Source organism: Aspergillus ambiguus (genome assembly GCF_047715705.1).
Source record: "Aspergillus ambiguus strain CBS 117.58 unplaced genomic scaffold BDV59scaffold_36, whole genome shotgun sequence".
NCBI classification, from domain to species: domain Eukaryota; kingdom Fungi; phylum Ascomycota; class Eurotiomycetes; order Eurotiales; family Aspergillaceae; genus Aspergillus; species Aspergillus ambiguus.
Window position 1 is genome coordinate 215,677 of NW_027395549.1, and position 27,830 is coordinate 243,506.

Sequence of the window (27,830 nt, forward strand, 5' to 3'; positions counted from 1 at the left end):
GAAGTCTCAATAAAGTGTCAATTCATTATCTGACAAGGCATGTGGACTGTATATGATCACATCATCTCCAGCTCACCTAACATGAACAGGATGTACGAATAACAAGTAGGTGGATATGCCAAAGAAAAGTATAGAAGCAGCATCTAGAGCCAATATTATTCATACACGCGTTTTGCTTCCAACATAAGAAGATTTGATCGCAGCCGCAGCCTAAACGCCATCAGTTAGTATACAAATCTACTAATTACAATCGTCCTCTGACGGGATCAATCGCACTCACCTTCTCTGCCACTGCGTAGACTGAGCTCTGAATATGAGTGGAAGGCAACATGGGGAAAACGCTAGCATCAACGACCCGCAGTCCCTTCACCCCATACACTTTGAAATCCGTATCGACCACACCTCCATGGACATATAGCCCAACAGAACATGTGCCCGATGGATGGAACAGTGTCTCGGCAGTATTCCGGATATACGCCGCCAGGTCCGCATCGGAGGAGACGCTCGCGCCAGGCACAAGTTCCGTTGGGTTGAAAGTCGCTAGTGCTTTCGTCACCATTAGTGTCCGAGCATACTTGATTGCTTCGACGAGGATCTGTACGTCAATCGGGTTTCGGAAATAGGCCGGGTCAGCAAGAGGTGCGTCGAATGGGTTTGTAGACGCCAATCGGACACTGCCCCGCGAGAATGGGTGTTCCAATCCAATAACGAAGGTGCCATCAGACCAAATAATTTCGATCTGAGCCTCATCGTCCGCGGTCAGACCATGGGCGAGGAGAGCGTGTTGCCTCGCGTATCCAAGCCTTACGCTAACGGGCGTATCGGTCTCCAGGTAGAACTGAGGCTTTTGATGGAGGGCCGTCATTTGAAGTGACCGTGCTTTGGAAGTGAAGTTCTTCCCTGGGAGGAAAGCGAGGAAGTCCCCGGTTGCGTCAGAATATGGTCCAGTCTTCTTGGATTTATACAGAGAGAGGGACTCCGCGGCAAATGTTGCGTTATTGGTAAGATTAGAAGATGTTAGAGGGAAGTCCCCTGAAGGTAGTCAGTTGCGGCTTTGCAACAATTGATGATGAGTATCCTGCTTACATGAAGCCACGACCGGAACATATAGATGATCCTGGAGGTTCCGACCGACGCCAGGTACATTAGCGATGGTAGAGATATTTAACTTAGAAAGCTCAGCAGGATCACCGATTCCAGAAAGCTGGAGTAGCTGAGGTGTATGGATAGCTCCAGCGGCGAGGATTGCTTCCTTTGAAACCTTGATGATTTTGCGCGGCGACGACGCAGAGGCCGCTAGCTGAAGGTTCCCCCATTAGTGTTTATTCACGTTTACTCCATTGTAGATGTAGAGCTGGATGGACTGTCTTACCTCTACCCCAGTTATAGTTGGTCGAAATACGTTTTTCTTGCTTATGAGCCGGGTGACCATCCGACCCGTGATCAAGTGGAGCCCAGGTCTATTGGCTGCTGTCTCCCAGTAGGCTGTGGTAGCATCGCTCCGGGTGATTGTGTCTGGATCTTGATTGTGGGGGCAATAATATCCTCCCACTGCGTCACCAGTAGCTGCATCTTTAGGGATACGGACTCCAAGGGACGTTATGGCGCTAATCAAGTGCTCTAAGGATAGTAAGTAACTCGTATAAAGAAATGAAGGCAAAACTCTATCATGTCTGCTTTTTTACGGGAACATACTTGTTGAAGGCCAAAACCAAGGTGCGTAGCTTGACTGGACATATCCAGTGGACCCATGAGCCGATAGATCATAGCTAACGTTCCACTCAGATGCAATGGTCTCAATTGGTGGTGTGAAACTTTCACTCTAACATTAAAAAAAATTAGGACTTTGATTCTGCAAGGTTCGAGTTAGAGTTTTACCTTCTTGAAGTATGGCAAAAGTTCGGCCCATCCCCATCCGGCATTACCCAGTGTTTCCCATCGGTCATAGTCAGCCCGAGATCCTCGATCAAAAACCATACGATTCAGCAAGCTAGAGCCACCGACTGCCTTGCCCTGGGGTATTGAGAGGGTGCGGTTCCCTGCGTCTGGGTTCGTAACGTAGGTCAAGTTCCAATCATACTTGGTACCGATGGCATTCCCCGCCAGTCCGGGGATGACAATGTAGTCTTCGCCTTCATCACTGTGGTATATACATTAGCGCCCGAACGAATAAATCTCAACTAATCCAGGAAAGCATTGCTCTCGTGGTTTACTTGTATAGAATTTGGATTTGTGGGTGTATGAGCCTCCATTCTGTGGGATATAGAGCTCCGACAGGCTGATAGATTGTCGACGATGATAAATTCCAAAGGGCACGTACAATTCACCAGCCTCGATGATAAGAATATTAAGATCTAAATCAACACGTGGTATTAAAGGTTGTCATTAGTAATAGAACTTCTACCCATATCTTGGAGGTGCATGGTTGATTGGTGGGTTTCACATAAAAAGCAAATGTAGATGTGGGTGGTTTACTCACTCGTATTCTCTGAAAGACGGTTGGCTACAGTGAGACCGGAAATTCCCCCTCCTACAACTACATAATCGTAGGCGGGCAACAGCTGGGATTCATCCGTGAGGACCTGGCCATGAAACTGGGAGGCAGCTAGGGCAGAGGACACGAGGCCGAATGGCAGACCCAGGCCGACAACACCTCTACTCCACGAGAGATGCATGGGTAGACCAATGTGGAGAAATAAAAGTCTTCAGTCTTGCTCTTCCTATTGATCAGTGTGATGCATGTAAAAGAAGCTGATAGGTCTGTCTTACGGGTTGAGAAAGTGACAGTCCTGTAGGAAGAGTATTTATCGGGGTAGAGAGACAGCAGGAACATACGCAAACGCGAATTCTCAGGGGCTTATTACTTGATTGCAATTCATTAAAAGTCAAACTTGCACGAGCCAGGAGATTCTAAGTAATGCTGGGTTGATTCGGTTGTGCGGAGTAGTGGTCTCATCCGTGCACTAAATTATGTATCTAGTAGCTTTAGTCGCCTGGAGATGGACACTATTGTGGTAAGGGTTGGTTCTAGAATTACAATCTCTCAGCCACCCTCTGTAGATGAGGCAATTGGCCGAATTAGTGACTCTCAAGAGAGGGTCCGTAAGTTGCCCGGGCGCTTCTTAGCCTTCTCGATGGCAAGACAGTAAAAATTATATTCGGGGACAATAACCGGCCCGTTCGCCAACTACTACCTAAATTAATTGAGTCAAATTTCGTTCACGCCAGAAATATATCTAAGCGATGATAGCTTTGCGCTAACCCGGGGTATGCTTGAGGGAAGGGTGTTGGGGTCTAAGTGCGCTTTTCCGATTGGACTGGTTATATCGAGCAGGCTAATGTCAGGTTGCCATTTTAATTTACCGGACACCCTTCCGTGGTCGTAAAGGGTAGGCTTATTAGCCATCGCATGGATGCTGTATTGCTTGACGGCTGGCAAAATTCCGTCTTCCCATAGCAGGGTCGGGTTGTCGTAGCGGTTTCCGTGTCTCCGAAGCCCTGCAGCAGGGACAGGCATGTATTATTGAAGTCAAATGAGCCAGGGAAGTCAGTGATATTAGTCCACTTGTCCCACGAACTGATTCCAGTCTGCAACAAGTTTACTAGCGATGATCGATGATGGGACCGTCGCCCTAGGTGGGTCAAGTTCATTCTAAACGACAGGTGAAGCGGATCGTATTCGACCTACGAAGATCATCGTCATGGGCATTATTGAAACTGCTTCAGTTTTCAGCGCTCTCTCGACGCTTTTTGTCGCATTGAGACTTTTTACTCGCTTCCAGTTGATTAAAAACCCAGGGATAGATGATTACACAATAGCAGCGGCATTGGTATGCGTTCCTTCGAAACGGAATGGTTGTGGTTGCTGATCGAGCTAGTGTTTCGGATGGTGTTCATTTGCCTTCTTGGTTAAAGGTGCGTCTCTGTCACTCTATCTTCGTTGTCTGCTATTTCACCATGGGACTTACATTATCGTAGAAGTTCATTATGGAGTGGGGCAGCCTATGGCAAGTCTTACTGATGAGCAACAAAAGTTGCAACTCAAAGTAAGACGATCACTATATGCGCGAACGTCGTCTTTTTTCTGGAGGATGCTTGTCTATGGAGTAACTATATGGGACAATACGGTCACAGAATCCGCTGACTTCTTTTCCTTGCTTCTCAGGCATTATGGCTCTCGATTCCGTTCTATAACATGTCCTTGACTCTAACAAAGGCATCTATCGTCTTCTTATATCTACGCCTATTCCCGACGGCGAAGTTTATTCTTGCTGCAAGAATCATCCTTGGGCTTATCGTGGTATATGGGCTATGGACGGTCATCAGCGCATTTCTAAATTGCCTACCGGTCAACTCATTTTGGGATGTTTCAGTTCAGGGACACTGTATCCCAAAGACCTTTTTGTGGTTCTTCAATGCGGCTATGAACATTCTAACGGATCTTTGTGTCTTGGTGCTCCCTATTCCGGTCCTTTCGCATCTCCGCCTACCGCGTCGACAAAAAATCGGCGTGATATTCATTTTTGCCACTGGTGGATTGTCAGTATTTCCCGGCATTGTGATAAAGACCACATTACCTTGGAAAAAGCCTCGCTGACAGCAAATAGCGCCTGTGTCACGAGCACGGTCCGTCTAAACTATTTGACGAGAGCCACACATACAACTGACCCTACTAGTAAGTACAACGACTCCCTCCGAGGAACAGTGTTGATTCGTCCCCTCGTTGTGCAGAGGATAATGGTCCCATCGCACTCTGGTCTCAAATTGAGTTGAATATGGGGATAGTCTGCTCGTGTCTTCCTCCACTTCAACCTCTCGTGACCAGGGTGTTCCCCGGACTGCTTGGCTCCGTGTCCCATTCTCGAAGCCATGGAAACAAGTACAATAAGTATCCAAATTTTAGCTTCAACGCCCAGGATAGCGGACCACATTCGTCTGTCAGTGCGCTCCGAGCCAAAGGTAAAGTACATCGGACAGATGCAATCACTATCACCCAGGAACTCCGACTGGAATCGTCCGATCATGAACACTTCGGAGTAGGTGAAACTGACAGTGAAAGAGGTCTGGTACTACAAAATGTCACAAAAAAGCATTCATTTTCTTGATTTGGAGATATGTGAGATACAGGCGTTGACTGATGTACTATGCAAAGCACATTGAAAGTCCACTAGCCACTTTACGGCTTCCTCGTACCCCGGTCGACGATATAATACTAGTTGTCACAGCCAGACCCATCCTGTTATGATGAAAGAATCCGGAAACCCCATCTATCATTGTATGAAGGTATCCTGGTAGTCTATGCTCTCAGGCTTTACCAGAAATATCCATATCTCCGATTGGCACCAGAGGTAGAGGTTGTGGGAGAAGCGCTGCTCGATGATGTACTCGCATCATTGGCCCTGGGGGTGCCCGAAGCTAGCGTAGTGCTCGACACGCTGACCGAGCCTGACGTGGAGGTGGTCACAGTACTGGGAGTAGTTGTGGAGTTGCTGTTGGAGTTGCTGGAGCCTTCATTTCCCGAATCATTCGTGTACACAGACCATGCGTGCTTTCCACCGCCTGTTTTTTGTGTAATATATGAGCAGCACGAACGGCATGATGTGTCCGGTCAAAGAACCACTCTGGACACATAACTTACACATATCGTCCGGCCATCCAGCACATGGGACGTTGCATTCTGAGTCCGACACAGATGCGTCTGATGAGGGCATCTCATCACCACAGTAACAGTTCGTGCCATCGGTCATGGCCATAACTGGTTTTTCCACATAATTGCATACCTTGAGGCAATATCCGGGGGACTGGAATTTGTAGCCGCCTTCATTCTCGAGACTACCCGCGCTGCTGTAACAGCCCACGTATTTTCGGGAGGCCGTGGCGCTGGCAGAGAACGAGAGTGCGAGAGCGATAAGTGTTGTCAGTGAATACTTCATCTTTGCGGTCAGGTAGTTTCCAGAAGAATAGGGGAGCTGAGATGGGAGGGTAGGGTACATGTTTTGGCCCCAACTGCTCGCGTATCACGATCACATAACTTAGCGCTAAAAGTTGGCCCATGGGGGCTAATGGATGGATGTCTCGGACGTGTTACCGAACATGTATGGAAAATGTACAGAATTCAAGACACAGATTTGACTAGACGATGTCATAATAGCCATCTTTTTAAGGACGTTTATGGACACCAAGCTTCTAATCCTGGTCTAAATCTGCAATATGCACCCCATAGTTAGTGAGGATCAAGTAGTCAGCACCTCGCACCATGTTGGCCGGGTGGACAAAAAGAATCCTACCGACTGGTAGTCATACAGGTCTCTTGGGTTGTTATCCTGTGGGAATACCTAGGTAAGCGAGCGTCGTTATCGCAATACCATCGAGGAATTACTGTACCGATAAAAGCTTTCTTATTTAAAAATCAGGATATGTCGATAGATCATGATAAGAGCTCGTATTTTATAATGATTATCCTGTATCCTTCCTATTTGCGGCGATTTTCTATTTTCTGGTTCAGTACAGCAATCCCTGCTAATAGTAATAGTGCCCTTTGCTGGCCTAAGGAACCAGGAAGTAGCTCACGTGACCGGAATGTTTGCCTCTAGTACGTAGCAGTACATCATCTTATACCTACATTGAATTTGGATGCAGATATAAGTTGTTGACCTAATCCATAGTTCCTATGGATTTTCATCTGGTTGAATTGTTGATGGTCGGTCTCGTCGAGTATATACGTATGAGCAAGGAAAATTCAAAGGCTCTTAAGACTATTGTGCAATCAGCCATGACGCAATGTCCAGGAACAACCTCTTGTAGATAAAGACGGCTATTTCTCATACAAAGCCCACGGGCCTTCTAGTATCAGTGGAGGTAAACGTATGCATTTCGAAACTATACCGCATCTTGGTAGTCAATACATGATTGATAAGACGAGACACTGATGCTGCGTCTGTGTCATGTCATAGCTCGGTCATATTCATTCTCATCATAACTGCGTGCTCTCGTGATTCGTAAAACCATGACCGTCAGGGGTGCGTTGGACTAGCGTGACATGGGACCTGCACGATAGGCGATACCCCAGCGCCATAACCCGCTCGACCTCCCAGTATCCAGAGGACCTTCAGTCCGACCAGGCTCCAGAAGTCGCAAGATTATTCAAATATTCCCAGGGGAATGGACATGGCAACGACATAATTGGGAACGTTGACCGTCTCCACAATCTGAAGATCGCCGACGACGCTAGCCAGCATGTACGCTTCGCAACGAGTCAGACCTTTCGTCTCAACCAGCCACTGCACGACACTGCGGACGGCCTTGCGTGTCGCCTCCATGAGGTCGGGAGCAACGCCCATGATCGCATGCCGACCGCGATCGGGAATCGCCTGGCTGCGAGCATCAGCGACCGCGGGAGGGATCTTGTACTGCGGCGCCGTCACCCACGGCTGGCCCTTGAGCACCTCGAACCGCAGCGTAGCCTTCATGGGGGTTTCAATGGCGGTACCGCAGACCTCGCCGTGTCCCTGCGTGGCGTGACCGTCGCCACAGCTGAAGAGGGCTCCGTCGGCAAACACGGGCAAATACACGGTCGAGCCGACGGTCAAGTCGCGACAGTCGAGGTTGCCCCCCACATCGGTGGGCGGGACGGTCGACAGTCCGTCGTCCGTAGCGGGGGCGACGCCCATACAGCCCAGAAAAGGTCGCAACGGCACGCGGACGTGGCTCTTCCTCCGATTACTGTCATTGTTATCACCGGTTGTCGACACGCTCTCTTCGTTGCCGGTCGTCAGGGTGGTGTACCCGCTCGCCTGGTCCAGCCGTCGCCAGATGCGCAGCTCGGGCGTCGGGAACTCGTCGGCAAGCAGTCCAAACCCGGGGATGATTGCTGTCCAGCCCCAGTCGGCGATCTGTAGGTCGACGACTTCAACCTTCAGCACGTCCCCGGGGCGCGCGTCCTTGACGAAGACGGGGCCGAAGACCGGATTTGCCAGGCTAGTGTCGAAGGTGAGGATGGCCGACGCTTTGGAGTCAGGCGTCACCTGGCCGTTGCTGCTGTCAGTCGCATCGAAGGTGACGGTCTCGCCGGAGGATACGGTCAGCACGGGGGCGTTGTGTTTGGACCATTGTAGGTGACTGTGTTCGCGTCCGATGTGTCCTCCTAACCCCTGGGTCTTGAGCGAAGCTGAGCTCATGGCGGCTGGGTAGTTAGGGTTAGGGTCACCTTAATAGTTCTCGTGTTTTACTCCCCTTAATAATATTGATCGATTTTTAGGTGGCCAAGCAACGGTCGGTCAACTTCCGAGAGTGAGTTAAACTGGGTTTTGCTGACAGCTTGTCTCCTCCCGCAGGGTGGATCGAGGATATGGGAAGACGAGGGATGGGGTTTATAAAAAGAAACAGGACACAGTATCAGCGGCACAGAGACGAATATTATGCTGCAGAGACAGTGCCCATTGCGCACTGCTCTCCTCCGAGGGGAACAGACTGAGATCTGCCGGAGACTTGCATGTTTCTGGTACGTCCAGCCGGGACACAATAATGCCCAGTTGAAGGATTCTGCCCAAGGGCCTAGCTAGCTGGCTGGGGACCTAGTTCCGTAGGCAATGCATGGTGGACTGGTGGAGGGAATAGACTTCAGCCACCGCAGTGTCTTATGTTTCCTGAAGCTTGGGCGTGATGGAGAACGTCGCTACGATCAAAAAAAGAAAAAGCATTAGACATGCGTCTACGGCTACGTGAAAGGGTGACAAGCGCCATATTCCGCTAGTCAAGAATGATAGGGAACCTTAATCGTGCTTCCTATGTCAGCATTCCTTCTCAAATGCACTGGGTTTGCCGCAGTGGGGGCGCCATACGAAGGGAAATGGGGAGATGGAGAAGGTACAAGCGTCAAACCTTCCTTGAGGATTCTGATGGAGAAGTTGTGGTGACACAGCTTCTATGGCCCACACATCCCTCTCCAGATTGTGCCAGTTCTACCTCAGGGGCGGTGGACAGGTACGGCGTCCATGTCTGTACGCAGCAGGCTACGCAAGCCTAGTTTGGGGGGGTGGTAGAGACACAAGGGCACTGCGTCTTGATCACTTTCATTACCTTGTCATCTGCGGCCGTCGGAACACCCGAGACACTATATGATGAGACTCATTTTGCATCATTACATCACTCAAGGGGCGGGTATTGCCGCCAGCCTATAGAATCAAAAGCCGGTCAAGGGATTCATGAATATGGAGCCTCGAAGCCATTGATCTTTGACGGCTACGGACATCTCCGTGATGGCCTGCATTTGGGGCGGGACAGAGATTTTGGTCCCACGCCCCTAGGGGATCCCTAGGGGATAGTGTCGGCTGAATTGCTACGCAATACTGACTTGTTTGCTCTGGAATCCTCCCAGTGTTCTGATCCTCGTATTGGCGTTTTGTACCTTGGGTAGGATGGCGATAGCAGAATCAACAGGTGGGCTTGAGACCCGCAAAGTGCCCCCATATGTACGTAGAGACTAAGGTTCCCTGGTAGCAAGTCTGCGTGTTTTGCCTTTGTCAAGGACAGACTGTGGCTTGGTAGCCCGGACTGCTCTACGAGACCCACTGTTGAATCAACGCTGACTCGACCTGTCAGTACGGAAGGCGCTTCATAAGAGCAGATCATTATGGAAAAAGAAGCCAAGAAGCTCGTCGGTAAGCCATGAATGCCACAACCCTCTGAAGTATGATCGCTGCAACGAAGTGGCATTTGTGGTCATTTCGGTCGCAACCTAAGCGACGATCGCTGTGCGTCATTGGCCCGGCCATATGGATCGTTCTGATTGACATGTGAGGATAATTTTCGCCGATTAACACAGCGCCGGGGAGGAGCTTCATTGTAAAGCGCTAAGCCATGGAGAACAGAGTGGTAGAGGAAGACCTAGACAGGGTACATATCCGCACGTGCCCTCCGAGAAACAAAAGAGACAACTTCAATGCCAATCCTTTCAGGCCGCAAGAGACTTTGCAGGTGGTATGGCGGTTTTCCCCGATATGGAAGGACCGCACGGACCATCGGTCCTACCCGGAACGGGACAGTTTTCCGCCGGGAAAGGAAAGGGCCGAGTTAGGGTTGGTGGCTCATTTCCTGATCGTCCCGTGACTGTCACGGGACAACTCCTGTTTATCATTACTTTATGGTTATCGTCATCAACATCACCACCACCAGGGCGCTGCGATGGGCTGGGTTGGAGTCGCCACGCTGATCGCTACTGCCTGTTACCTTCTCTATCGTTTCCCTCCTTCGACATGGAATACGGACCCGGTTCCTGAGTCGACTCGCAAACCGTCGCCACCTGTGAGACCTGCTGCCGCCGAGTCTACCGGCCAGGATGCGACAACAAGTAGCGTCAAGTGTGCGTCGTCTAAGATAGAGGATGAGGAGGACGCGGAGGAATCCCAGTCAACGCCAAAAGCGTCGGCGTCAACTGCGCCCGTGCTGGAGATCCCGACCCTGAATTTGGGCAACGAGACGAGTGCCGAGTCACTGTCCGAACCACCGGCTACGCAGACCGGATCAGCGAGTCCCGCCGCCTCAAAATCAACCTCAAAATCAACCACACCCAACGGCGTGAACAGAACGAACCCCTCCCCGGCCCTCATGCCACCACCTCCAGCACCACCATCCCAGCGCTCGGGGAGCGCGAGTAGCTCGTCGCTGATGCCGCCCCCTCCACCGCCTCGCCTCCGACCACCCACGACCCAAACCCTGCAACAACAGCAACCGCCTTCATCCCTCCTCGCGCCGCCACGAGGATATCCCCCTCGTCCGACATCAACCGCAAGCACTAGCTCGACGTTACGTCCGCCTCCGTCCGCCGCTGCGACCGCCCGCGCACCCCGCGGCGGCGGCCTCGCGCCGCCGACAAATCCCCTCAGCGCCAAACCCGCAGCAACCAGCGCGTCGAAGCGCGCGGTGCTCGAACCGGGCTATTCGCCGCTGGACTGGGCTGCGCTGACGTCGAACCCGAACAACAACCTGCGCGGGGCGAACGTACCGCCACATCCGATCCGAGTGACGCCGTCGATGCTGAAGGCGCAGAACGGCCGCAAAGGCTCGGACGCTTGGACCTCGTACCAGGGCAAGGTGTACAACATCACGCCGTATTTACCATTCCATCCGGGCGGCAAGGGCGAGCTGCTCCGCGGGGCGGGCAAGGACTCCGGCAAGCTGTTCTTCGAGATTCACCCGTGGGTCAACTGGGATGCGATCCTGGGGGAGTGTCTGGTGGGGATATTGGTTTCAGAAAATGAGCCCACGGAGAATGCGCTGGATGCGATGGATTGATTTCGCTTTGTGGTTGGTTGCGCGCTGCGGGCGCGTCCGTGCCATTTCTATTGTAGTTATTAGAGGTTGATACCCATATGTACATCCATAGATCCGATTCATGAGATATTCCTGTGAAAGCAGACTTCTACGTAGTAGACAACAGAGACTCTACCTCCGTCGACGGAGACACAATTAGAGCTCATCCTTCGGCACGCCCTCAATCTCCACCAACTCCGTCTCAAACACCAGCGTCGCGCCGCCGGGGATGGGCCCGATGCCGCGATCACCGTATCCGTACTCGGGCGGGATGGTCAGCGTGCGCTTCTCGCCGACACACATGTCGAGCAGACCCTGGTCCCATCTGCACACAGCCGTCAGTATCCATGGTCATCATTGTCTGCAACCCGCGCTGCTTACCCCTTAATCACGCGTCCGCCACCCAGGGGAAACCGCAGCGGCGTTCCGCGCTTGTAGCTCGAGTCGAATTCGGATCCGTCGGCCGCCAGCGTGCCCCGGTAGTGCATCTGGACAGTGTCGCCCTTGGTGGTCTTGCGCTGGCATTCGACTTGGTGGGTGGTCTCGATGCCGAGGTCGGCGGCGTGGGTGAGGGTGGTCAGGGCGAGGGTGGCGAGGGTGGAAAAGATAGAGAGACGCATTTTGGGCCTATTGGTTCGGGATTGATGTTGACTCTGGGTGTGTTAATTGGAGGGAGTGTTGATGGTTGAGATGGTTGGAGTGTTGGAGCGTTCAGGGTGAAACGTGGTTGGTTTGGGCGGAGATTAGGGGTATCTCCGTTGGCGGTGTCTCCCCCGCGCATAGTATTAATGAGTGGGCTACCTAAGATATCTAGTTATTGTTTCACGGTATGTAGTGGTAAAGAGTGATAATATGTATCAGACACTAAAATGTACCCATCTGAATCATTACACAAAAATAGCCCAGTTATGCCCATTTCCCAAGCAGCGCCATCAACAAAGCACCCAAACACAACAGCCCAAATGCAGCCAGCACAGTAGATATCGGCGCCTTGCGCATCGACGTACTGAACATGAACTCGTGCGCCATGAGCTCCACCAGCGCCGTGTAGATGAGAATACCGGCTGAAATCGAATCAAACACTCCGTTGACGATGAGCGTCGTATACCCCTCCGGGGGGTACGACTTGCGCACGCCCAGCCCGATGGCAATGGCGATCGGGGTGGACAATCCATAGGCGATGCCTAGGAAGTAGGGGGTGAAACGCTTTGAGCGGGGCCACGGAATGGCCGCCAGGCGGGAACCCAGACCCAGGCCTTCGAAGGTCTGGTGGAAGACGAGCACGATGTATAGAGTGACGAACTCTTCACCGGAGACCGCCAGGGTCAGCCCGATGAAGACGGAGTGGAATATGATGCCAAACTCGAGGATGAAGATCGACGTCAGCTGCGCCATGTACTCCTCCCATGCGGCATGTTTCTTCGCCATCTCTGGGTCTTGATGCTCGCGCGAATGGCCCAGATGGTCCTCGCCGGGGATGTGACTTTGACTCTTCGCGGCGTCGAACTCGCTGTTCTTGTCGAGGTGGGGCCCGCCATTGGGGTGATGGTGCGTGTCCTCCGAGTCCGAGTCATCCCCGTGGTCGTGGCCAAACCGGGCGTAACGCATGACCATCAACTCGACGAAGAATAGTACGACCACGGTCATCAGGATGATCCCTTCGACCCAGGAATACTCGGTGATGGGGCCCGTTAAGCACTCGTTCGTCAATGCTTCCTCTGCAGGAGCGAGAAGATGAATGAAGGCAGTGGCAATGATGACGCCGGAGCCAAAGTACTTGGCGATGAAGAATGCCCATCCGGGAACGCGTGAATTCCGGAAGCGACTCGCCAGGACAGGGAAAATGGCACCAAACATAGACCCAACCATAATCACAAAAATGGAGGAGATACGCAGGCCCATTCGGCCGTCATACTCGTTGCCGGCGTCGCAAGTGGGGGTGGGTTCCCCCTCGCGAGCGACGAGAGAACGGAGAAGTTGCATGTTGTTTGTCTTTGATCGGTTTCTGTATGCAGTCTACAGCCTTGCAGTTGGCCGGATCACTTCACAATGATGGTGTATCGGATCGGATCGCACAGACCAAGCGCCAATCAGATATTGTAGTACAGTCCAATGAGGTCCAAGGGATAGTAAGGAATGGTGACAGGAACCTGCAAGGGAGAGGCAACCACGTGGGACGGTGGAATGCCGGGAAGAGTATGGACTGCAGGAATCCGAATGCTTGATTGTTTCTTGGTGGCCTTGGTTTTCTTGTCCCGCGATCGCCTATCTTATATACCAGGTCGTACGGTGCAATCAAACCATCGAGGGAGGAGGAATTTTCACTCGGCTGTCCTCAAGGTACCCTACACCTCCACTTGGGACGACAGCGGGAGCCTGTCGGCCGCAGTGCCAAGTTCGACAGTGGCAGGGATCTCTGAGGACCTTTGTGGTAGTGGGACGCCGCTGGGTGTCTATTGTCTATCTTTCTCTCGCTTGACCGGGAAGGTTAAAAGAACGAGAAAGCGAGAGGCGTGGAGAGAGATTGAACCGGAGAACCGACTCTGAAGGACTCGTCGTCGGAGGGTCGAGATTGAGCGGGGAGAGAGGAAGTGGAAGAGGCATGGTGGTGTCCGGCCGGGCAGAAATCTCGAGGGAACAACCAAAGTGGGATCCGGTGGTGGTGCTGGGGACCTTGGGGGAACGGTTGATGTCAGTTACCCGATTCGGCTATGGACGAGGACCTTGAGGCCTGAATGACTAAGGCTGTATTTCCCATCCACTCTGATTGGCCAGCGAGACCACGGCGGCTGTGACTGGCGCATTGCATGGGCTTTTATACAGAGAGTACGGAGTACTAAGGTCCCCTCATTCATATCTTGTCCGCATTTGATCATGGTGATATCAAAAATTTTATTAAAAATACAGTCGAAGGTCGATGAAACCTTCACCCTCTCTTACCACGGGACGACGTGGGACTGCCGTCAATGTAACGCCACCCGAGAGCTGCTCTAATGACTGTCATCCAGCAGTGCCCATCCTCCGAGGAATTTAATGTCTGAAAAAGTCAGCCCCGTCTCGGGAAATAACACGTTTGGCTCGGAAACCTCCGAACTCTATTTAGACCATGTGGAGTAATCGAGATTAGTGCCTAGCTAGGATTAGGTGAACATCTTTTCCATCAATGGCCGTCAAATGGTCGATAATCCATGTCAAACCAGTCTAGGGAAAATTGGCTATTGAATAGTTGCCATATGAGTCCGTCAGTGGAGGACGATGACCCTGGGGGTATTCCCGGCTCTAGAACGCCATTGTCAGGAGGCTCTAGAACCGGCCCTATGTCCGAAGCGTCTGCTCGGACAGGATCTGTAAAGTGATCGTTTGCTGTGTGTGAGACCACCGCATGGTATGTCTCGGAGGCTGGGGGACCTTGTGGGGTGCCCAATGGCATCTGGAACAACGGTTCGCAAAGATGTTGCAACGCACAAAGCAAATCCAACACTTTCGACACGTAGGAATTGCTCGTAAAGTGTGATAAGCTCTGAGTGACTTCTTTCAATAGATTGTAGTCTTCCGGGTCCGTTTCTCGAATGACATTGCAGAATAGGACAAAGAATGGGCTAAGCGGGTACAAAAGAACCGTCCTAAAAGCGATCAGATGGTTTCAATGTGAGGAAGATATACTAGGGCCACCCACCATGTCAAGAAGGATGGATACGGGTCTTCAGTCCCAGAGACATATGAGAAGCTTTTCTCAAGAAGTTGGAATGCTCTTAGTGATGCTCGAGCGGCCAATAGACACTCCTTGTATATTGCTGCATCCGGACGATGCCTTAACTGGGCCCGATAAACGTCGACTAAAACCGCATAGTAACAGAAGTCCGCAGAAGTCCATTCATTGACAATAGCTGTCGGAGCAGAGCTACGCCGCTAGAGTTCTCATGTTAAGCAGTGACACATGAGGAAGATGGGCATACTCACTGACTGCAGGTCTGAAGAAATCTTCTCCATTTGTGTTCGGAGGTGTTCGCATGTGGCAGAGATTTGGGTGGAGAATTTATGCTCCCATTTGAGTGAAAGATCGAGCAACTCCCCCTGGACCTGTGATAAATCCAACACAATTCCAAACAAAGGACCGTACAGCAGAGTGGTATCTGTATATACTAGTTGGCTAGGGGATACCCGGAGCTCTGGTAATGACGGAGGCCGGATAAAAAGAGAACTCAGAGTCCTATCAAGATAATAGCACTCCCACAACGAGCTGTATATTTCCTCGTTCACGCTGTTCAGGTTGGAGACAGAAGTAGAACCTACTTCATGGTAGTTTAGCGAGACGATTAACCGGGCTGCATATGAATTAAGCACCCAGGATTGATTCATTTTCCCAAGCCTTTGCATTAGCAGGGCCTGTTGATTGTGTCAGCTTGATCAAAAAAAGTATCAGCACTCATCGTAACGTACACCAGATATCAATGATTGTATCAACAGAAGACTTGGGGTGCTGCAGACATTGATGTGCTTAAGTGAATGGAGAGCGGCAGCCTCATATAATTTCTTGGACTCCAAAAACTGTCTTTTGAGTGCTAGGTTATCAGACAGCATTGATAGTTGAACAACATATGATATGGCTTTGACATAAATGCATATGCTGAGCTGGTGGTGCGCTTGTTCATCGATTTCATGCTGCAGGAGTCGAGTGACCATCCTTTCCAATGTCTTCCCGGAGATATGGTCGGGCCATTGAATGTTTGTTCCAGGAAATTCACCAGTCCTAAGCGAATGAGGTTGTTCTGTCAAAATTAGAAAACTTTTAATAGACATTGCTCGGACTATTTTTTACCTCGAAGAAGCATGAACATTAGCTCCGGCGGTGGTGAATCAGGAACAGGAACGTTTTGGGCCTGACTGTCAGCACTGTAGTCTCCTGGAGAGCCACCATGATCCAGGCCTTTTCTGTTTGCGATCCTGTCCACCAAATCCACAGCGGACTTGAGTATCCCATGCCTCTCACCGTTTAAAGGATTCTGGTAATTCATCTCGTTCTGAAGAATAACTTTGGCTTGCCTGGCACGGTGGGTTGAGTCTTCGTGAGTCGCGCCCAATTCGGCGGTCTCGCCGGGAACACTCTTCGACCGAACAATATCATAATCGAGTTTTCTCTTTTTAGTAGGCATTTCTCTATCGGATTCATATGTGGCATCAGCTACGCGAGGGCTGAAATTGTTTCTAGAATACGATTAGTTTCTCACTGGATGTGGAATGCGGGGGACTAAAGATAGTACCCCGTAGATAGAGCCGTCATTCTCTCCAGGTTCAAGAGTCTCTCTTCGAAAGATGATGTTCTGTTGTCATCGATTAGCTGCTTTTGGATACAAGCAATCCATTGAACTTGACTGTACCCTGATCGTGGCTTTTGCTTAGACCGAAGCTTCGCGCGGTCCCTGCGACACTCGACGCCAGCATCCGCACAATTTGCACATGCCTGCTGTCTGTCACACCTCACCTTTCAGGAGTCAATTGAGTTACTATTTATTGCTGCGGAATATGTTCACCTTTCTTGAATAACATAGGTCGCACTATGACAAATCTATTAGCCTCCGACTGAATTTTCTCTTTTGCGGTGAAACCTTCGATTGGCCCTCTCCTTTAAACACTCCTAACGAACTAAGGATAACCAAATAGAAAGTGACTCACAGCTGGAAGTACTCTATTAGTCGCCATATACAAGCTATATATCAGACTTGTGGAAGTATCGGTGGCTACAATGACTCGAACGTGAGCGAACCATAGGAGTAAGGACCGGGATGATCCGAAAGTCACGCGACTCCATAGTTTACTCTGTAGCCCAGCCCTGCTCCGAGGTCACTTCATCCACGTTACTGCGATTTAATTAGTTCATGGATCGCTGGCTAATTTTCTGGTGAATATTGTCTTATTAAAAACATGTTTTTGGTTTACTAGTACTTTACGAGAAGCCACTAAGTTATAAGACGCTTGTATAAGGATAGTAGAGAGCACAGTGCAGAGTTATATATATCTATTCATATACAATATTTCACCATGTCCCCAGCCAACTAAGCCGTGGTTTCTGATCTGATGGTAATTGGTACGCTTATATACCCAATTCATCAATAAAAAGAACAATAGTTGATCATATACCACCGGTACCAGGTACATTTCCCTTCTTCCAAGGTCGCCCAGGAACAATATCAGCATAAAGAATGCCCCGGCCCCCGGTGCCCAAATACACCCGTCCATACACCCGAGGATCTCCCTGGATGATGTTGAACCCACCATACTGATGTGAATTATCATCGACCCGCTCCCAAGAAGCCCCGTTATCGTCTGATCGGTATATACCGTGCGGTGTTTTGGACGAATCTCCGGGGCGGCCCCGGATGAACAATGCTGGTCTCTTCTGCTTGGGTGCTTTCGCACCAACAGTGATTCGTTCCGCCACTGCCCCTTTCCCCGTGATGCGTCTCCACTGGTGTCCAAAGTCCGTGGTATGGTAAACCCCTTGACTTCCCAGCGCAAGCCAGATCTCCCCCGCGCGTTCAAAACTCACGACTGGTACAGCGCCTTTACCTGATGGTAGTCCCACGTCTTCGGCATTTGATCCCTTATAAGATAAACCTCCGTCACTGCTCACGTACCAAACTCCATCGTTGAAAGCATAGAAGGTCTTCGGCTGGATACGGTCAGCACTAAGATACGATGTCTGCACGGTAAGACCTTTGGGGGAAGCCCAAGTCTTTCCCCAATCGCTAGAGGTGTAGGGACCTGAGTCATTTGCAGGCGGAGTGATTGCCTGCAAAGTTGGCGAAAGGACGAACATGGCCGACGTCCAAACAACGTGTTTCCCCGAGGCATCGACAGCTATAACACCGGGATTCGTGCTACTGGTGTTGATTCCGGGTATACAGTTTGCAAATTTGACCCAGTCACTGCCTGCATTGGTGGAATAGGCTGCATTCCCGCATCCGTCTTCGTATTCATGCCCGCAGGTTCCGCCCCGAACGATAACCTCCGGTTTCCGACCAGCCCAGTCTAGAGTATTGAGGTTGGAAAACACCGGGAGTCCCAGCATCGACTGAGGTGTCTCTAGGTCATTATGGCGAAATCCGTTGATGTCACCAACGCCGCTGAAGAAATGCGCAGGTCCATCGCGGGGGCTTATCATAGCCAGCGCTACGGTCTCCTCGATTCCCTGTGCCTGGATATACCACCTGGGAGCGGCGTCATTATCTGCATTCGAAATGGCATCAGTCGACCATATCGTAGCGCCAGTTGCATACATAACATGGTCTGCGTCGCTGGGATCAATCAGCACCGCGGTCATCCACCATCCGAACTTCGTCAGGCCCTTCACGGGGGAGGGAGCACCGTAGCCACCCCATTGGGGCCCCCAGTTGAAGCTTAGCCAGTCAACCGTGGTGCCGTTCGCGAGGGCCGCCTCGGCGATCGGATGCCCCCAGTATCCTCCACTGCCGGCAGGCGTTGACAGTTGTGAGACGTCCTTCCACGTGCGACCGCCATCGCGCGACAAATACATGCTGTCAAGCGCTGGTCCCGGATCCCTGTCCAGTGAAACAACCACCACGGTGTCTGGGTCGTCTCTAGCGACACTGAGGCCGCAGTATCCACCTGCGGGGAAGGCCTGCGGTGTGTATGGAGCAGGCGAGGTGTTGTTAGCATTCGGGGTGATATCAGTCCATTGCGAGGAAGTTGAATTATAGACTGCAACGCCCCCATATGCCACTCCCCATGGACCCGGAGCATCTGCATATGTGACATACAGAGCCCCATTCGACGCAAGGACCGCCTTCATCGGCTGGGGAGCGGTGCTCTGGGGCTGGATTTCGTCAGGATAGGCGAGCAGAGATGAGTCCCATTCCTGCGGCTGCCCAGGTAAAGATTCCCAGGTCTTTCCCCCGTCAGTGGTACGGTACAGCCCCCCGGGGACACATGCGCCCACGTATATAGTGCCCTCATTCTCATGGTCAAAGACGACAAATGTGATTCCGATCCCGTTTGCTGCCGCATCGGGAAAACTTGTAACGTTTGCCCATGTCTTCGCGCTATCGGTGCTTTTCATCAAGCCTGCATTTCGCGTTCCCATCCATAATTCCTCGGGCCTGAATGGGTTTACTGCCAGTCGTTCCCCATTATTTCGACCCAGTTCATTTGCGCCCATGGCAAACGGTGCAGGATACGTGGCAAAAGTAGCACCCCGATCTTCAGACACGAAAAAGGCCGACTGATTCGAATTGAGATATCGGCCTTGCGCCAGATAAAGGCGATTGGGATCCGTAGGGTCCAGGGCAATACTTTCGGTGCCAAGAAGGTTCTCCTCCTCGCTGCTGATGAAGTCTGTTAGTGGAATCCATTTGTTCGCCTCTTGTTCCCAGCGATACGCGCTGCCAATATCTGTTCGTGCATATAGCAGATTCTTCTCAGTTGGATGTCCCACAATCCCAGTAATATAACCGCCCCCTGTTATGGCTACCGAATTAAATTGGTAGGCATATTTTGTTGTGTCTGCTGCGGCACCGATGGCATAAACAGCCAGATACAACCAGCCCTTCATGTCGTGGGAGCGAATTTTCTGTCACCTTGTTGCGAGGGTCAATCCAGCTGCAGATTATCTTCTATATGCATGCCCCAGATCATGCCCGGAATCCGGACCGTCTGCCCGATTCATTGCGTTGGCCACATTGGGCGCGGGGGACACGGCAGCTTTCTCATGGATTAAAACTGTGGCTTTTAGGGAGTGCTGCTGGAGTGTATACCCCGCGCACGCTAACTCTCTTAGCTTGCTATCTTCACTGTACGCTGGTTGATTGGTGGCATTTTATAATACCATGTTTGCCAGACATTGAAGGACAGTTTTACGAATTTTCTTTCTTGGGATCTATACTGAAAAGCAATTTCTGGTTACTTGAACTCGACCCTTGCTGTTGGTTAGCATCAAACGCCAACCAAAGTCAAGGGCCTCCAGGGACTCGAACCTTTGACCCCAGGATTTGGACGGACCTGTTTTTTTAAGCTGCTAAACTAGTTCAAACAGCAGGGAATATGCTAAAACTAAAAATACAACGCCAAGTGAAATGCCCCATACACACTCGGCCTCTGGCATCTTTTACTTGAACCAGGACCTCTTTAACAAACTTGGGTCGCTCGGTGGAGGACACAATCCAGTTTGCACCATTGGAAGTCAATACTCAGTGCCTCTGCTAGCTCTGCGTTTTATAGGATGTCGTTTGTACGGGAAATATCATTTTGATGCCGTCGTGAATCAAAGTCTGGCATTTAAAACAGTATTTTAGATTAAAAATAGGTATTGGTATGCTCATCTAGGCAGAGGTGTCTAGGGCCACATGTACTGTGTTTTATAATTCATTTCGTATACTAGCAAACTTCTACAGTTACATACAACCTGAAACCAGTGTCATCCACCACTGCCATTGAACGCCGACACGATCTAAGCAAACGGTGGAAGCATCTCTAGGAATTCTGACGCGGTCTCATACTCCTTCTCGATAACTTCACGATGGTGAAATGATCTGACTTTGATGCTCACGTCTAAGTTCCGAGGTCTAATATTAAAGCCACTGGTGTAATCCAGAGTGTCATAAGCTCGGCCAGGCACAGAACGAATGTTGAAGCACCACAGAAGCCGACTAAGTGTTATGAGCAAAGTATTCGTGGCTAGATCAGCACCGGGGCAGATGCGTCGTCCCCAGCCGAATGAACTGTGACCTAGCTTACTCGGATGCGGGTCTCCCTTATCTTGTTCAGTTGCTGCCAAGTATTGTTTTGAAAGATACGGCAGAGAATGGGGGTCCACATTGAGAAACCGCAGAGGATTGAAATGGTCCGGATTGGGGTAGTATTGAGGATTGAGGTTTATGGCCCAAGAATTCCCCAGGATGACTGTCCCCTTGGGGATGTAGTGACCTCTGTAATGATCATCTTCGGAGCAAGCGTGTGGTGTTCCACCTAGTACAGCTACTGGGCGCCAACGGAGAACTTCTTTGCAAAAAGCCTGCATATATGGGAGGTCATGAATGTCCTCAAACGTAGGTAATCGATCGAACCCTATAACTGAGTCTAGCTCAGCTTGAGCCATCTCTAAGACCACCGGCGTCGTCACGATAGCTAGCATAGCAGAACATAAGGTAGAAGCTGTAGTGTCGGAACCAGCACCAAATAGAGAAGCAGGTATGTAGCTGAAGTCTCTGTCGCTTAGTGGAAATGCCTCAGGATCCTGGCTTCTGATCTCCAGCAGTTGTTTGGTCAGACTGTTGAAGATGCGGACACCTGATCCAGATGACTCTTTTGTGGACTCTATATCATTCTGGACCACGCGAACGAGATTCATATTTGCCTCAGCTTCAATACGCCCACGACGTTTGATCTCAGCTTTCCACGGCGCAGCCCAGTCGGGCAGATGCTTCAAGATAGGGAAAGACTCCACCATGTATGCACCCGGAACGTTTAAACTGGAGGAGTACTGCATGAATTCTAAACGCTGTCTCACGACTTCGGATCGATAGTCATCAACGCGGTGTCCATACGCAATCGCAAAGACGATCGAGGCAGTAAGACGGTCAAATAATGCCTCCCACTTGCCAGAATTCTCCAAAAGCTGGTAGCACAGACGACCTGATTCAGCTTGCTGCAATTTTTTGTAATTTTCCAAAGCCCGAGGTGTGAGGGCAGAGTGTAGGAGCTTGCGTCGAATCAGCCACTCCTTTCCATATGGCTGAACAAGAATGCTAGCCATGTCCCAATAAATCTCCCCCATTGTTACGAATCGCGGCCGTGTGCTATACTTTGTAGATCGCTTTTCCAATAGCTCGGAGGCAATTGTCGGGTCCGATATGACCACAGTGGGCCGGCGGCCCAGCCAGATGGTATATATCGGGCCATATGTCTTGGACCACTCTCGAAACTTGATCCAAGGATGTTTCGAGGGAAGATGGAACTTGTTCCCTATGAATGGAAGAGGTGAAGGACCGGGAGGCAGGCGATTCCACAAAAGCACATCGTGGGCGACAATGCTAAGCAAGATAAGTACTATAACGCACACAGCTCCCCAAACTGGGGATTGTGATAGGAACGGCGGCAGGCAATCCATGTAGAAATTGAATACGCAAAGTTAAGGCGACACAATCCTCCGACAGACTCAAACAGAAACAGCGAGTCGATCAAGTTAGCGGTCATTAAAGCTCCATGGATGATCGCATAGCCGAGACCTGCGGGGAACCTTGGCTTGTTTTCACCGACATCTACAACCCGTACAAACCATGTGGCGGGTTACATAGCGGAGACATGTGGGGACAAAACACATAGTACTTGCTGTCCACCAGGCTCACTTGGTTCGATTTTCTTAAATAGTGTATATGGAGCATAAGGAAAGTAGATAGATTCCTCAAAGACTAGGACTAGTGAGACTACAGCGATGGCTTAATTGGCTCTGGATATTTGACAAATGCGAGCGGGGCTGTAGTCGCAAGCACACCACCAGCTTTGCCGGTTATTCTGGGGTCTTGTCCGATGTAGTTCCCAGGATACCCGATATCAAGTGGCTTGATGCTTTCCAGGTAGTCGATTTGTGCGGGAGTAAGCCGAATCTCCAGTGCCTTCAGGTTGTCACGAAGATGCTCAACCTTCCTTCCTCCAATCAAGGGGAAGACATATGGTGCTTTCGATAACACATAAGCGAGTGCGATAGCTGTTACCGAGTCCACTCCATGCTCTGCTGCCACTTTCTCCAGCGCCTCACTCATCCTAACCTCATCCTCGGTCTGCGCAGAGGGTCCAATAGAACGAAGATTCTCGCCCGCGCTTTTGCGAGCTTCAAGTTGCTTCTTCGACTGGAACTTGCCCCCTCCAATTGCGTCCCATGGGGCGATTGCCATCCCAAAGTGTCTTGCCATCGGAAGAATTTCCTTCTCCAGGTCGCGGCGCAGAACGTTCCATCTTCCTTGGTAGATACTGAAGGGCGTCTTTCCGTTGGATCGTGCGTAACAGTTCGCCGCTGTCACAACCCAAGCAGGGGTGTTGGACACTCCTAAGTAAAGGACTTTGCCTTGCTGCACCAAAATATGCAGGCTATCCATAATTTCCTCCACTGAGGTAACCTGGTCCCACCAGTGGACATATAGAATGTCAACCCATCCTGTCTTGAGCTTCTGCAGAGAGTCTCGGACTGACATATGTAAACTTCTCCGTGAATTACCCGAGTAGTTGGAATAAGAAGCCTTCCCCAGCTCGTAGTCACGATATGCCGTCGTGTATTTGGTAGCGATAACGATGTTATCTCTGTTTTCGCGAGACTCCATCCACTCGCCAATCCACCGCTCCGATTGCTCGTCCTGGTAGTTATTCGAAGTGTCTATAAAGTTCCCACCTGCAGCAACAAAACTGTCGAGAAGCTCAAACGCCTTTATCTTCTCCATCCCCCCCATGAAATTAGACCATGAATCACCCAATGACATCCCCCCTAACTGTAGAGGAGAAACACGTATACTAGCCGACTTGGAAAGAACCCGCAAGCGCCCAAGAGGGGTTGCAGGTTCAGGCGCAGGCTGAAGGAAAGACATGTTCGAGTTGCGGTTGTTCAATTCAAAACAATACTAGGGGGCTGGACCTCTTTAGACGTCGGCACTGACAACCGTTCCATTAAGCACACATGTTAGAGTATCCGCGTATACTACCACACCCCACATAAATGTGGCGACAGCTCCCCACACCTTGAGTTCATGACCGATTCCCCTCTTTTCTGATACCGATCAACATCCTGAGCAAATAGAGACGAATGATATGCCATGGGAATGTTCACTTGGTATGTTTCAATAAAGATCTGTGAACCCAGAGGCCATTCAATAGGCTGCCACATATCACCAATAATGAATTTCTAGAGAAGGCACTGAAGGACACGAGGCCAGTCTTTTCCTGAGGAAGGTACGATGTAATTGGTGCTCCCGACCGGCAGTTATGACTGGCTATTTTTTAAGGTTCACCCCCATATAATTCAACCCAGGGAGGTTGGTGTGGTTGATATACGCTACCAGTGTTCCGACGGAATGGGATGTTGTTCTTTGTATTGCCCACACTAAAAAAGAAGGCAGTATGTTCTTCTATTTTCTTCCATCCTGCGATAGGTTTCCACACACCCCCGGATCGACAAGCTGAGGCGGAGAGGTCCCAGTAGCAAACACAATACGGGGCACATGTAGGCATGAGCTAGCCAAATTAACCAGGGTCTAACCAAACAACGAATCACCGCCCCTGGGGGCCATCTATGCGGGGCTTCCCCGCATTCTAGGGTTAATGTTCTCCGTCGAGTCATGTGCATTGCAATGAGCTACGCGGACAAACGTTCATTATCACATCCTCAAAGCCTCAATCCTGTTTCATCCTTTAGCTTAATACTCTGATACAAAGTAACACTGTCTACCTGGGAACTACGAAGGCAATGCGTCGTGTTAAATCACGCAAGGTTTTATGCCCCTTTTGCTCCAAGTCTTTTACGCGGACGGAGCACCTACAAAGGCATCTTGGTTCTCGTACGTATGCACTAGCCATTGGACTCCATCTGTATCATGGGACTAAAGCTTCACAAAGATGGAGTCGGAAAGGCAATCCCGTGTCCACGGTGTGGGAAGGATTTCATGCGCAAGTGAGATGTTTCAATCTGATTGTTTGCTCGACTTACTAACGAGTCTCTGACGTAGAGATGTGATGAAACGACATCTTGACAAATGTCAACTAAAACCCAGACCGGAAACAAATGGAGATATAATAGGGAATACTGCTGATAGTTCTGTCGGAACCCAAGGCCATCAAGCCATGTCGGATGCGGGAGAAATAGATGCCCACCAACAGTCACGCGTCAGGGAAGACGTCCAGACAGATCATGGTAGTCAACCGCAGCTCACGGAGTATTTACAGAATCATATCGTACGAACGGATTCCCACGTGGTGGAACCTGGTGGACCATGCCTATTACCTGAAACACCGTCAAGTGAAGCCAGATGGAATGATATGGGATTTGATGATATTAGATTTCTGCTCGATCCGACGTTCTTGGACCGAGATAATAATGGCCCTGCACATCAAATGCCTCCAGCTGCTGTCGGCGTTCCATGTATTGACATCGATCCGGCGGACACGTTCAATTTCCTTGCCCGAATCGCCAACAAGGAAACCGCTTCACTGGAAGCCCGCTACGACTGCGGGTCATTCTACGAACGGCAATGGGCTGGGTGTGAAATTATGGACGATAATGGTGGGGGCCAACAAGCAAGCCCTCAGACAGCAACAATGTCCCCTTCGACTGGTGGACAAGGTGTTGGTGAGTTTCCTTTTTTTTATTCCGTTCTTGAGCCTGCTAGACCGCTCAAACTCGACCGGACTCCGTATTTTTATAGTAATTGTAGTTTCCTTACATACCGCAAGACCCAAATTTTACATATATCTAACTTTTCCATAGATCCTGGGAGTGATCGTTGGCATCCCCCATCGACCTCCGTTCAGATCAACCTTCCATCTTCACAGAAACTTACATCTCTAGCAAGACCGGCATATGAAATTGTACAACAAATAAAGGTTCTTTCCTCACGCTCGACAATTATGCATACATGGTCCCGGCAGCTGGAGAGGGATTGCGCCCGTTTCTTCAGTCCTAAAAATCTTGAAAAGTTTATCAGAATCTACTGGGCATCATGGTACCCTCATTATCCTGTGATACACAAACCAACTTTCTCCATTCCTAATGCTCCAGCGCATCTCACGGCAGCAATGGCAATCATAGGAGCGTGTTTCTCCCCTAATTCAAATGACCGGCATAGCGCAAAGCTCTGGCTCAATAGTGTTGAAGAGATGGTGTTTTCAAACAGATATTTTGGCGATATTATATTGCACGATCCCGCAACGGTCAACATGCGGGATATTGTGCAGCTTCTCCAGGCTGCACACTGTGTCTGTACGTTTCAGATTAGCGAAGGGAGTCAAGTTAGTCGGCGGAGAATTCGGCGCCAGCGTTTTAACTTACTTGTTTCAGTAAGGCCTCGCATTTCCTAGCTTTCATAACATTCACTAACTTCCTATTAGTTGGCAAGGGACTTAAACCTATTCAACGTGGTGCATAGTCATCTTGACTCATTGCAAGAAAGTGAGTTCTGCTGGGATAGCTTTGTTGCAACTGAGGAATGCATTCGGTAAGATGTTTGAAGGAATAATCGGACTCTTCCCTAACATGAACACCAGGACCATGTTGTTTGTATACACCCATGATACTGGTTTCGCGATATTCAGTAACTATCCTCCGCGAACAAGGATCCAGGAAATGTCATTAGGAATGGCATGTCCAGAAGCTTGCTTTCAGGCACAATCTGCAGTGGAATGTTTCATGGCAATTAAAACATGGACATCGCATCCGTTGCGCAAATGTCAAATGAGGTTGCGAGACATAGTCCAGACTATGCTTTGTCCAGATGTTAGCCTGGATGTACAGGCTTATTTCTCACATCTGGGAATATTAAATCTGTGGATTGTGTGTTCTGGTTAGTGGTACTATGGTCTCCTATTATCTTCCTTGATATCAGCCAGCACTAATGGATATACGCTTTATAGCACTCTGCTCCGAAGCTCTTCAAATCAACTCTTTAATAAGCATCGATGCTCAGCTTCAACCAATGCGACGAGCTGTTCGTAACTGGAAATTAGCGTGGAACCAGCGATATGTGCTACAGGATAATTTTGGCTTGCCCAAAGAGGAGGATAGGGTTCTTGTGAGGCCCGAGGATTCTTGGCGAAGATTGGGATTCTTCCAGAACGCTTCTGAGTACTGGCTGCTATTGAACATTCTGGTTCGGCGGATTGGCGAGCAACAAAAGGATCAGTCTGTTTCTCCTGGGTCTCATGTCCCAGGCTCTGTCAATACCAGACCATATACTCCTTCCCGCTGTGACTCACCAACAATGGCAGATTTAAAACATCTGATATCGGAGCATCATCGTCGGTTCACGTCATACGCTTGATACCGGAACGTTTTGAGGTCCCCGCAATATCGATAGGAATATTGGGATATGACTGTAGGAGCTAAGTTCTATCTCATTATTTCGGCAAGTTTCTTTGAGACGATTAGTCACGTTTATAGATAATGTATAAATATGAAAGCTACTTGTGGCTATGCATATGTTTTATAACTCCTTAACTGAATATCTTATTCTAGCAGGACTTATAGGCAACGGTGTAGAATAGATCATTGCTTGATATGCTTTTCAGATGAGAGCTGTTCCTGGCTCGGCTACAAGCCTTCCCCCAGCCGCCACATCCTGATTACCCCACAAGACAGAAGTCAACTTGGTGGAGATCTTCCTCAAGCCACCCTCGGCAGTCTGATAGTTCTTTCAGGGCGTAATGTGATACTATAATTGACATGTCTGTCCTTAAACCCTGCCAGACGGGTCCCAATTGAATCCAGAAAAGGAATCTTAGATAACTCTATATTAACACACTCATCAGGT

At 50.1% G+C, this 27,830-nt stretch overlaps 12 protein-coding genes across 12 annotated transcripts; 3 read left to right on the top strand and 9 right to left on the bottom strand.

Moving 5' to 3' along the window:
• Positions 1-3: 3 nt before the first annotated feature.
• On the bottom strand, positions 4-2,792 carry BDV59DRAFT_185524 (GMC family oxidoreductase). The gene is made up of 8 exons (XM_073690865.1): positions 2,480-2,792; positions 2,321-2,354; positions 1,879-2,140; positions 1,696-1,822; positions 1,373-1,620; positions 1,087-1,300; positions 281-1,032; positions 4-210 (listed from the first exon to the last, which is right to left on the bottom strand). Exons 1-8 carry the CDS (start codon positions 2,673-2,675, stop codon positions 160-162), a joined length of 1,884 nt encoding a protein of 627 aa, XP_073544785.1. The 5' UTR covers positions 2,676-2,792; the 3' UTR covers positions 4-159.
• A 1,284-nt stretch (positions 2,793-4,076) lies between these two features.
• On the top strand, positions 4,077-5,314 carry BDV59DRAFT_101375 (uncharacterized protein). The gene is made up of 3 exons (XM_073686426.1): positions 4,077-4,539; positions 4,608-4,675; positions 4,732-5,314. Exons 1-3 carry the CDS (start codon positions 4,196-4,198, stop codon positions 5,103-5,105), a joined length of 786 nt encoding a protein of 261 aa, XP_073544786.1. The 5' UTR covers positions 4,077-4,195; the 3' UTR covers positions 5,106-5,314.
• On the bottom strand, positions 5,312-5,993 carry BDV59DRAFT_204828 (WSC domain-containing protein; the record flags this gene model as incomplete). Its single annotated transcript, XM_073694538.1, has 2 exons — positions 5,312-5,559; positions 5,639-5,993. 2 exons carry the CDS (start codon positions 5,991-5,993, stop codon positions 5,312-5,314), a joined length of 603 nt encoding a protein of 200 aa, XP_073544787.1.
• Positions 5,994-6,667: 674 nt separating this feature from the next.
• BDV59DRAFT_101354 (acetamidase/formamidase family protein) lies at positions 6,668-8,619 on the bottom strand. The gene has a single exon (XM_073686425.1). The coding sequence runs from the start codon at positions 8,175-8,177 to the stop codon at positions 7,140-7,142; it is 1,038 nt and encodes a 345-aa protein (XP_073544788.1). The 5' UTR covers positions 8,178-8,619; the 3' UTR covers positions 6,668-7,139.
• Positions 8,620-9,982: 1,363 nt separating this feature from the next.
• Positions 9,983-11,325, top strand: BDV59DRAFT_185534 (uncharacterized protein). The gene has a single exon (XM_073690866.1). The coding sequence runs from the start codon at positions 10,183-10,185 to the stop codon at positions 11,290-11,292; it is 1,110 nt and encodes a 369-aa protein (XP_073544789.1). The 5' UTR covers positions 9,983-10,182; the 3' UTR covers positions 11,293-11,325.
• On the bottom strand, positions 11,326-12,010 carry fkbp3 (peptidylprolyl isomerase family protein FPR2). The gene is made up of 2 exons (XM_073690867.1): positions 11,692-12,010; positions 11,326-11,635 (listed from the first exon to the last, which is right to left on the bottom strand). The coding sequence occupies exons 1-2, from the start codon at positions 11,928-11,930 to the stop codon at positions 11,467-11,469; spliced, it is 408 nt and encodes a 135-aa protein (XP_073544790.1). The 5' UTR covers positions 11,931-12,010; the 3' UTR covers positions 11,326-11,466.
• Positions 12,011-12,147: 137 nt separating this feature from the next.
• zrfB (low-affinity Zn(2+) transporter ZRT2) lies at positions 12,148-13,649 on the bottom strand. Its single transcript, XM_073686427.1, has one exon. The coding sequence runs from the start codon at positions 13,291-13,293 to the stop codon at positions 12,217-12,219; it is 1,077 nt and encodes a 358-aa protein (XP_073544791.1). The 5' UTR covers positions 13,294-13,649; the 3' UTR covers positions 12,148-12,216.
• Positions 13,650-14,470: 821 nt separating this feature from the next.
• Positions 14,471-17,010, bottom strand: BDV59DRAFT_195326 (fungal specific transcription factor domain-containing protein; the record flags this gene model as incomplete). Its single annotated transcript, XM_073692539.1, has 7 exons — positions 14,471-14,933; positions 14,987-15,219; positions 15,271-15,696; positions 15,751-16,079; positions 16,301-16,515; positions 16,689-16,792; positions 16,984-17,010. The coding sequence occupies 7 exons, from the start codon at positions 17,008-17,010 to the stop codon at positions 14,471-14,473; spliced, it is 1,797 nt and encodes a 598-aa protein (XP_073544792.1).
• A 430-nt stretch (positions 17,011-17,440) lies between these two features.
• On the bottom strand, positions 17,441-20,004 carry BDV59DRAFT_209964 (putative endoglucanase; the record flags this gene model as incomplete). Its single annotated transcript, XM_073695492.1, has 1 exon — positions 17,441-20,004. Exon 1 carries the CDS (start codon positions 19,877-19,879, stop codon positions 17,441-17,443), a length of 2,439 nt encoding a protein of 812 aa, XP_073544793.1. The 5' UTR covers positions 19,880-20,004.
• A 769-nt stretch (positions 20,005-20,773) lies between these two features.
• BDV59DRAFT_209966 (cytochrome P450) lies at positions 20,774-22,432 on the bottom strand (the record flags this gene model as incomplete). Its single annotated transcript, XM_073695493.1, has 1 exon — positions 20,774-22,432. One exon carries the CDS (start codon positions 22,430-22,432, stop codon positions 20,774-20,776), a length of 1,659 nt encoding a protein of 552 aa, XP_073544794.1.
• Positions 22,433-22,748: 316 nt separating this feature from the next.
• Positions 22,749-23,900, bottom strand: BDV59DRAFT_195329 (NADP-dependent oxidoreductase domain-containing protein; the record flags this gene model as incomplete). The annotated part of the gene is made up of 1 exon (XM_073692540.1): positions 22,749-23,900. The coding sequence occupies one exon, from the start codon at positions 23,898-23,900 to the stop codon at positions 22,749-22,751; it is 1,152 nt and encodes a 383-aa protein (XP_073544795.1).
• An 875-nt stretch (positions 23,901-24,775) lies between these two features.
• BDV59DRAFT_209967 (uncharacterized protein) lies at positions 24,776-27,341 on the top strand (the record flags this gene model as incomplete). Its single annotated transcript, XM_073695494.1, has 7 exons — positions 24,776-24,866; positions 24,925-24,979; positions 25,035-25,654; positions 25,793-26,361; positions 26,413-26,519; positions 26,569-26,854; positions 26,988-27,341. The coding sequence occupies 7 exons, from the start codon at positions 24,776-24,778 to the stop codon at positions 27,339-27,341; spliced, it is 2,082 nt and encodes a 693-aa protein (XP_073544796.1).
• Positions 27,342-27,830: the final 489 nt, after the last annotated feature.